This window comes from Macrobrachium rosenbergii, chromosome 41 (assembly GCF_040412425.1).
Source record: "Macrobrachium rosenbergii isolate ZJJX-2024 chromosome 41, ASM4041242v1, whole genome shotgun sequence".
Lineage (NCBI taxonomy): Eukaryota > Metazoa > Arthropoda > Malacostraca > Decapoda > Palaemonidae > Macrobrachium > Macrobrachium rosenbergii.
Window position 1 is genome coordinate 8596025 of NC_089781.1, and position 10872 is coordinate 8606896.

General features: G+C 35.8%; 1 protein-coding gene and 1 long non-coding RNA gene across 2 annotated transcripts in view; one reads left to right on the top strand and one right to left on the bottom strand.

The window, feature by feature from the left end:
• LOC136826620 (uncharacterized) overlaps positions 1-10872 on the bottom strand; it is a 356833-nt gene that overhangs the window by 84690 nt on the left and 261271 nt on the right. The window lies entirely within an intron of this gene.
• Positions 1-10872, top strand: part of LOC136826539 (uncharacterized) — a 100829-nt gene that overhangs the window by 2013 nt on the left and 87944 nt on the right. The window contains 1 exon segment of the mRNA XM_067083722.1: positions 6892-7071. Coding sequence (XP_066939823.1) covers positions 6892-7071 — 180 coding nt within the window.

Consider the following 10872-nt stretch of genomic DNA (forward strand, 5'->3'; position numbering starts at 1 on the left):
AAAATCAGTTGGCACGCTCGAACGAACGTAAACCTAGGTTATGTGCCTCGTCTCTGACCTTGGGTGATACTATTGTTATTTTATTTCATACATTCCAGTTCACATGCTAAAATCGCGGATACCGTATAACATACATCGGCGACCACTGATTCACCGGTCACCAGTAATTAAAATGGCGCTGCATCTAAGTTCAGTCCTATTATATATATATATATATATATATATATATATATATATATATATATATATATATATATATATATATATATATATATATATATATATATATATATAAAAGATTGAAGTTCGATCCATGCCCTCCCATCAGTTGACCCAACTGTACATGGATACAAGGTCAGCTGAAGTTAAAAGAGGACATGGGAATAGCCGCCATCCCCAGAGACTTGCAGAGAACCTGAAGGATTTACCTTTCTGTTGGTACTTCCTCAAAGGGAAAAAAGTATAGTCAAATGTGTGTATGTTATATACATATATTATATATATATATATATATATGTATGTTCATATATATATATATATATATATATATGTATATATATATATATATATATATATATATATATATATATATATATATATATATATATATATATATATATATATATATATATATTACGTTAACGTTGATAATGTTCAAGCAACAATCTTCTCGGTATACAGTTCGGTATTGTTGGCTATCTGATTCACTTTAGATTGATGAAATGTAACTTTCTGTTTACCGGAACAGGACTATTTTTGTAGCGAGTATATTTGGCGGGTTGTTTTGGATCGCGCTCTTTGGCGTAGACACATTGGCACAACTTTTATTTGCCCCTTATTTTGAGGCGAGAATTTTGGCGCAAGATAATGAAATTTTGTTTAAAAGGACTTTCATCAATTGGCCATTTCTTCTAGCAACAACTTTCATTTTTTTTAGACTGAAGCACAATTACAAGCAAATGATATTAAAACAAACAGTAAACTACTTTGGTTACACTGCAACTTTCTCTTTTCTCATTTTGTAAGGTTGATAAGCATTTTTTTGCTCAACGCTGTCTCATAAATTAAAAAAAAGAAAAAAAAAAAAAAAAATGGGTTTCGAGTCTCTTAAACACAGAAAACAAGGTTGATAACTCTCATTTTGGCATAACTTGTTATCTTTATATTCCCCAAAAACTGCCCACGTGACTAGAGAACGCGCTGCCACTGGAAGCCTAAAATATAATAGTACGCAAAAAATCGTATTCATATCAGTACTGGTCACTAACGAAACACTTAACTACAAAAAAGGGGGCCCTTGGAACGGTGAGGGGAGTTGGGGAAGCGGGGGAGGATTATTGTTAGACCACGGCATGTGACTCGTGCCTGAGTAATCAGAACGCACTAGTAGAAAATGGAATAAAATTATATGAGGGATCATATACGAATCAAATGCGATTTACAGGGGAACATGAAAAATGGACAAGTGGTAGAATACAATATGTCGACTCAGACGCACGACGGAACAGATTACAACTTGGACTAGGCATGAGTAAATTATGCAAGAAAGAATCTCAACCGCGGAACGAAAGAAAATCGATTTCGGACAGTTTATAAACCGACCCTCCCTACATGTCTGTTCGTTTCTCTCCATAATCTCAAATGACTGATCAGAGCTGTGCCTCCAGGCAGCATCCAAAATTCTTTATGATGCTACATCATCATTAGCACTTCATAAATAATGGTAATATTCAACATTCATTTTTATATGCAAAACTGTATCATAATTTAGATTCCGCGTAAACCTCCACTGACTAAAATGAGAGAGAGAGAGAGAGAGAGAGAGAGAGAGAGAGAGAGAGAGAGAGAGAGAGAGAGTAAGTTGCAGTTGCAAGAATATGAGTCTTGAATGCCATGCTTTTGACCAGCTTCCGAATACTTATCTTACCTGTGTAAAATCTGCACTATCTGCGACACTTTTTTGCAGATAGGTGAAACGTGTAAAGTGGTCTACTGCTGTGCCCCAGAAACAAAATACATAGGGATTTTCTTGCCAGAATCCTCAGACATTCATGGATCCAAATTACCCGTTCCTTCCCCTTAACACTTAAGAGAACATCTGAGAGTGAGCTTTTGTGTATCGATTTCTTGTGACTTCTCTTGAAATACCCGACTTGACCACGTGGATGGTCAAATTATTAAACATCCATTATTTATTGTTTAAAGTAAATTCAAACCAGGGGATTTAGTCAGTCTAGAAATTCACATTAAAGGAACAGCTTAGAGCATGAGAAGTGAAATTTCAATCCTTTTCATCAAAAGAATTATTTTTATTATTTTTTTAAAAATAGGATATACCTGAAAATACACTTTGAAGTGGAAGAATAATGTCTTCCCTCATGCTGATGATGAGCATTACTACTACTACTGCTACTATTAATTATGCTGATTTAACAATAAATAATCCCATCGTCATCATCATGTATGAATTTAGATATCAGAAATAACCTGCTATAAGTCATTAACTTATAGGCTATGGTCTACGTGTACGATTAGAATTACAGATTACATTTTTAGCAGACTAGGGATGCCCATCATACAGAGAGAGAGAGAGAGAGAGAGAGAGAGAGAGAGAGAGAGAGAGAGAGAGAGAGAGAGACAGCTGTTATCTGCTTACGCAAACCACTAAATACGTTATCTAGCGTTCGACATTCTTTAAAAGGTAAAAAATAATCCGTATCTGACATGACTCCGCTGTCGCCATACCGGATGCCCACAGAGATTTGTTTGCAACGCCTGCGGTACAAAAGATGCGATATATCCAGCGAGTTCAACTGATATGCCTTAGTAAAACCATTCACTCGTGCAGATAATGCATGCCGCTGAGATGTGGATGCTCCGCCTGCCACCCATGTCATGGGCCTTTTGGGTGAGAAAAGGATGGGGTTGTGGATGTTGCATAAGATTTTTCGACGATAACAACAAACAACCCAATACATAAACTACACAGTTTATTTCATTATGATTTCTGTGCAAAGTAAATGAAATGGTCTCCAATATTTAATTTTCTATTTTTTCCTCCTCCCTTTGAGGAGCTACCAGCTAGTTCTTTATCATTTTATTTACCATGTTATTCATAAGGAAAGCTGCTTCTTTTACCAACTCGGCTCCTTTGATGAACGGGGAGTAATGATGGGTAAATATCATCAGTAAACCAGAGTGTTAACCTTGAACTCATATGACACACGAGATCTTTGGAAAAATATTGCGGAAATCCTGCGTTTATAAAAGCTGAACATGAGCTAGCAGTGTTCATATAAAGATCATTATTTTCTGTCATTATAACAATGGCATCTAAATCCACGATGCTGTCACAAGTTCCCGCAAGATACGCCAGTGATTGATGGCATAAAAAGTTTTTCTCAAATAAAAGAAAAACTATAATTCAATGGTCTAAGTACGGCGATAGGCAAGTGTGGTTGTAATTTGATAATTATATAAGATTTATTCTTTTAATGACCAGTACCACACTTGGGACGGTCAGTAATAATGACGACCGCAAAGATACAAAATTTAATCAGAACAAAAGAACTGTTCCACCTAAATCAATCTTTGGTCTAAGTACCCGGAGAAATCTATTGTTTATCTAGTCTATTAAAGCGTCAAATGATATGAGCGAGTTCACTGTCCTCTGGAAAACGAAGGTCACACTTTAATCAAAAAGTACTTTACGTAAAGTTAACACTCACTTTCGTAAGAGTGCTGATTTAGCTGAAACAAGTATTATATGTTTTCGCACACGTAAGAACGTCGGCAAACTTGTTGTATCGCGCAAATAGAAAACCAACAGCAACCACGTAATCAAACTAAGAAGCCCATTGCAAATAGGACAAGAGTGAAGAGTTACAGGAGGTCAAAATCACTTGAATAAGAGGTAGAGTACGATATAATTTCATCTCTACCTTACTTATTAAGAGTAAACACTATCTGCCATAAGCTAGTTTTACTTTCACTCGGGAACGCCACTTCAAAGGACACGTAGCTATCACTTAACCTTCGGCACAGACTCTTACATACGCACGTAGTCATGATCATGTGATAAATAATTAGCTTTCATAACATACGCCTCCTTAGGGACACAGGGGATCCAAGAGAGAGAGAGAGAGAGAGAGAGAGAGAGAGAGAGAGAGAGAGAGAGAGAGAGAGAGAGAGAGAGAGAGAAGAGTTTACAAATGTTGCTCTTTATACTGTAAACTTCTACATACTCATAACCAAAGCTGATGCATATAATGATTACACAATGGCATTATGGGATGTGAGCTCCAGCTTACGCATCCCAAAAAATTTTTCTTCATATATTTGCTTACTGAATATTATCCGTTTAGAAAACTTATACAAGAGTTAAGTAAGAAGGAAGCGGAGAATTTCATACATGACAAATGTAAACAGTATATATATATATATATATATATATATATATATATATATATATATATATATATATATATATATATATATATACACACACATACTGAGAAAGAGGAGAGAGAGAGAGAGAGAGAGAGAGAGAGAGAGAGAGAGAGAGAGAGAGAGAGAGAGAGAACAAAGCGAACACATTGCTCAAAAGTTTTTTCTTTTCCCTGCCATCATGAAATTAATTTAAATATCAAAAGCCCCAGGATATTTTTCTTGATCGATTCTGCTTCTTCATTTTAACGCGAAAACATTTTGAAATCCGGAGAACAAAAAGCGAATAGCGGAAGCAGCTACTAGTTTATCATGATGTGACCCATAATTCGTGAACTCTACTGACACGCAAGGCATCCTTAATTTGCTGGATCACGTGCCATAATATCAAGGTGACTTGGGAAGACTCGTGCCTCGGCTGCAGTTTTAAGATATGGTTTCTACAGGTGCTCTCGCTTTTTATTTTATGTGGAATGATTAAATAAACTGTTTATTTCAGTATTTTTAATTTACATCTATAGTTTTCAGTATCTGAGATCTTAAATTACTAATGCTTCTTTGAGTTATTTATTCAACATATTTTGCGGAAAAATTGAGCCAGACTGAATAATAAATTAATAGTAGCCAAGTGCTGGTATGGCTGTGGCTTTTCCTTAGTAACATTCACTTCAGGATGTGGCATCCCTGCCTACACGAGTTAGGATAGAAGAGACTCTTAAGCCTTGGCAGGCAACTCTTCTAGGAGAAGGGCTCCTGGAAATCAAACCAGCGGGTGGAAGGGACCCTTTAACCCTTCTAAGAGAAGGTTACTCTGAATACAAACCTTGCTCGCCAACCTTGGACTATATCTTAGCCACTGTACCGTGGCTTTCCATGGTCCTGGGTTTGAGTTCCCTTGCTTTTTTGTTCACTTTCTGTTTTTTTCGAAAAGTATGTATGACAGGCTGATGAGGAAGCGAAAATGGCTTGGTGGATTATACGTGAATCACCTTCTTCTTCATCTAATCTTTTCATTCTAGGCTTTCTATATATAATTTCTAAATCCATCCTGACTACCCTTCCCTAGTTGTTGTGGCAAACCTGGCGGGTTTCCTACTTACCTTATAAGGTGTGCCGGTCCACCCTGTCGACCAGTTGCTTCCGACGCTTATTTCAGTGACATATGGTCAGGTTGTTTATTTATACTTTCAATGAAATTTTTGTAAATAACATTAAACTGTTGCTGTTGATTTTATTATTATTGTTTACTATTCTGTTGAATTTTACTATGCTGCTGTTGTTGTAAGTCTGCTTATTTGTTTTGCTATTAATTTTATGTTGTTAATTTTAATTCTTTCGGGAGACATTGAGCTGAACCCTGGACCTGCTACTCTTTACTTAAAAAAATTGTAGAGCACTTTACTCAAATATTCGAGGCTTAAGGTCAAATTTTCTTGACTCCAGAGTTGTGCCCGTAACTACAATTTGATATTTTCATCTATGACGCTTGTAAGTATTAACAAGTCAAAAGTTAAGTTTTCAATCTTAGCGTCTGATGGCCCTGGTTTTATTTATCGTTGAAACATCCCACATGAGCAAGGTATGGCTTTATGCACTAAGTCTGGACGACCTATCTGCCAATCAGTATATTCCCCTTGCCACCACTGGAAAAACAGTCTGGCTGAAATCTGGAGCCAATTGAAGCTTGTCAGGCACTTAATATTTCAGATGCTATATTAGATCCAGATCCCAAGAAGTTGAATGAAATGCTGATGGCTATTTTAGTAAGGTATCCCCTCGAAAGGTCATCAAATTCAGGACACATAACCAACCATGGTTTGATGATAAATGCAGACGAGCTTACCAAGACAAACAAACCAAATTCAATACATGGAGACGAAATCGTCCACGTGAAATTTGCACCATTTTTTCGAGTCTCGCTGTGCTGCAAATTGAATTTAAGATATAGCTGAGAGAAATTACAATAATTCTTTAAAGAGGAAAATTGAAGGAACTACCCAGCCTCATCTGTGTTGCACCGAATTGATATCACCTATCTTCGGGTTAGGCTCGTCTTCCATTCCACCATTACTAACAGATGATGGTAGATGGTTACTGGCTCTAAGGAAAAGGCTGAAGAACTTTGTCACTGAGCTTTTGAAGCTAAGCAATCAGCTGAGGATGTCCCTCTCCCTGATACTTGTTATCCTGAACCTGGTCTTACAAAATTTGCATTCCGCTCTAGGGCAGTTAAGAAAATTCTTGTTAATCTTGATAGATGGGGTGGAAAAGAGCCTGATGGTTTTTTCCCTTTGTTTTATAAAAAGGTTTCTAGTGTGTTGTCTCCCAAGAATAGTAAATTCTATAGGTTTTTAGGTCAACGAAGTATCTTTACGGATGTACGCAGGCTTAGTAATACATTGCCTTTTCCAAAGAGTGGCATATCTGCAGTTTTCACATTCACAGTTGATTCCTGATCCCCTTTTCCTGCCGAGAGCAACCAGATTTGCCGAACAGCTGCACCGATATGCAGTAATTGTGCCTCGCTGTCGAACTTCTTCGTTCCAGAAGTCCCTTATTCCTCACACCGTTGGACTGTGGAAGTCTCCATGTAGATGTCGTGCAACTGGAACTTCAGAACTTCAGGTGAATATGCAATTCAGTGCGTTATTACCGTAATACAATTCAACTTGTATTTTAATAATTTTCTAAAATCTTTATCGATTTAATTATTAATTCGTTTATTTATCTTTTCTTTACTATGTGATCTCTTCTTTCTGTCTTTCCTATCACCTTCTGTTACTTCTATCTACTGAACACCATATTCCTTGGAATATGGTGACCCCTGTAGGCTTGTTCCATATGAAAAGGGTTCATCGTCTGAATAATAATATCAATAATAATGACTACAACAAAGATAATCGACGTCGAAAAAATCGATCTACTAGCATTACTTTAAACGGAAAGATCACAACTGAATTGGTTTCTTTTTTCAATATATACACAAATATACTATGACTTTGCCGAGTATATTTTGGTGCCAGATAAATAAAGGTATGCGGTATCACCACATCAAAGAGTGTAAGGGATTCTCTGCAGATAAGAGCTTATCAATGCAATTTAACACACCGGGAAGTCAGAGAACATATCTCCGAATATTTGCAAACACAATGCATACTATACTGTAGCGAACTGAATTAATCGTTTGTCTCAGCTTTCCTTTTATCATAGTTTAGTTTAGTGTACTGTTGTATATATCCGATACGAGATTAAGATACAAGTTTAGTGTAGAGAGAGAGAGAGAGAGAGAGAGAGAGAGAGAGAGAGAGAGAGAGAGAGAGAGAGAGAGCATGAAATAAGATCTCATAATCATCTTGCATAAAACCATATTTTAAATAGATTTAATAGTCTCTTGGCCATTGATATCATCGCCAGAACACAAAAAAAAAAAAAAAACAAGTGGGCTCTTTGTCTCCAAATGTTTTTTGTTGCAGTTGAAGAGATTAATCCGCTCTTACTCCCTGCCCCCGCCCCAAACGCACCCCGCCTCCAATTCTGCAGATCTGCTAGTCAAAGAAATATTATCTTATCTTCGGCTGAGAGAGAGAGAGAGAGAGAGAGAGAGAGAGAGAGTAAAACCTTCATTTTATTCTTACATCGTTCTGATTTCACCATATTTAATATTTATTATTTCTTTCCTTACATCAACCACACAAAAGTATACATTTAATAATATGTAATTTTAATTACCTAGCAATCTTGTTCAAAAGAAAACCTAATCCTGATACGCACACACACATATAACACATACATACACACACACACACACACACATATATATATATATATATATATATATATATATATATATATATATATATATATAATTTACATATATTACAAGATTGCTAGGTAGTTAAAATCACATTTTATTAAATGTATACTTTTGTGTGGTTGACGTAAGAAAGAAATAATAAGAATATTAAATATAGTGAAATCAGAACAATGTAAGAAAAATAAAAGTTTACCTCTCTCTCTCTCTCTCAGTCCAAGACACGATAATATTTCTTTGACAGGCAGCTCTGCAGACTTTTCTTTTGGGGGGATGGGGGCGGGCGGAGGAGTACGAGTAGTTTTATCTATTCAACTGCAACAAAAAACATTTGGGGACAAAGAGCCCGTTTGTTTTTTCTTTTGCACACACACACATAATTATATATATTATATATATACACTAGAACCCCGTACACGTAAGATACAGTCATGCAAGCAAGAAACACATAGGAACACTCAGCAGACCGCATGCAAACCTCTGCCAGTGTCAGATCCTAAGGAGTATATATTTTTATCCCCGGGACTTGGTTAATTCTCGAGAAAAGGCATGACCTCTGCGGCACTTTCTTAGGAGAGGCAGTTATTATTAAATCTGGCTACTGAATGCATAGTGCTCACTTGTAGAGTTTCTCCACTCTTTCTACAACAAGGAACGATAAAAAACGAGATAGTTTCCAAGGCGACAAATTTTGATCAGTGTCCACCAAAAGCTGATCACCAAGTGGGTGTCCCCAAACAAGTTTCAAAATCAGGCCCCATTCTATCAACCGCGAGGTTATCTGTTACCACATTCACTCAATAGGGATCAGTAATTTACTCGATTAGGTGACGATTTCATTCTCGCTCTCGCTGAGCTTTGGAATTCTTTCCGTACCTCCACTTTTCTTTTCCTATCACCAACCAACGTTTAATCGTTGGGTCTAGCTTATCGTTTCCGCAGTGCCCATTCTTTTTCCTTTGCTTGTCTTACACTTTTCTGACGCCTATGTTAGAAAAGGGCACTAGGCTGCCCATCCCGTTGGATTTTTCAGAAGCAAGGTTGAATTACGGAAGAAGACATAGGAAAAAAGGAGGACAGACAGGGTCCGCATTCTGAGCAGCGACGGCTTCAGAGTAACAGCTGCAGCAAAATTTTAAAATCACCCTCTTCTGCTGCTACGGTTAGGCCAAAGCTGTCTATATCCTGCGAGACTCGTTGACACTAGCACTGTCATTCCTGGGGAGGAGTTACAATCAAACTCGGATACTACAGTAATATTACCACCTAACAAAAATTATTGCAAGGAAAACTCTCACCCTCAGTCTGTATTTCAATGTTAATATTGTAACTTTTACACTTGAGTTCGCCGCTTTGTTAAGAGGTTGCGGTAAGTATATAATTACTGCATAGTTTATGTATTTCAGGCTGCATTTAGTTCAATTATCACGAAAGACTTGCGTGTAGAACTTTAACATCTGCAGCTAAGGTTAGCGTGCCATATCTTTACCATCATGCGTAAGACATTAGGAATGATAATAATCACTTAACTTTTATACATACATACATCACACACACACACACACACACATATATATATATATATATATATATATATATATATATATATATATATTATACATATATATTATATATATATATATATATATATATATATATATATATATATATATATATATATATATATATATGTATATATATATATATATATACTGTATATATATATATATATATATATATATATATATATATATATATATATATATATATATATATATATATATATATATATATATATATATATATATATATATATATATATTATATATATATATATATATATATATATATATATATATATATATATATATATATATATATATATGTATAAGCTACTTATAGTCACTTCTTTTACCAAATACATGTTGTATCATAGCCACAATGATCTCTTAAGTTTTCGATTTCTTCACACTTTTTTGGATACGTATGTCACTACAAATCCTTAGATCCAAGTGAAGAAACAAATGAACAAAACTCCAACGCCCGGATTCGAATCAAGCCTCCGATATGTCAAATTTAGGTTAAAATTACATTTGGTACACATACACACATTGTACAGTATATATGTGTGTGTGTGTCTGTGTATACATATATGTATATATGTGTGTGTGTGTGATACCAGCCTTCCCGTTTTCAACAAATCTTTTTGGATGGGTCGCTAGCCCCATGCACTCCTCCGCCTCGACTGCAAATCACCAGAATCGACCAACTATCTGTTACAATATTTGGTGCTCAAGTCAACAGAAGCACAAAAAGATTTTTATGGAACTTGTCTAAAGTTTTTAGGCACACACACAATGTATGAGGCTATCAGTCGAGAAACATGCCAAGCGCCATCCTGGGTCAAAGTAATTTTTAATTTAATTTGTTGTATTTTAAAAATGGCACTTGGCATGTTTCTCTACTGAAAAGCTCATATTATATATATACAGGGTGTTTCGAAATTAGAGACACCCCCCCCCGCCTCTACAGCATAAACTAAAGTTGATATGTACAAAAACAAAAGTAATTCAGAACAGGTATTTATGTAAGTTTCTCTCTGAGTATTTAATATT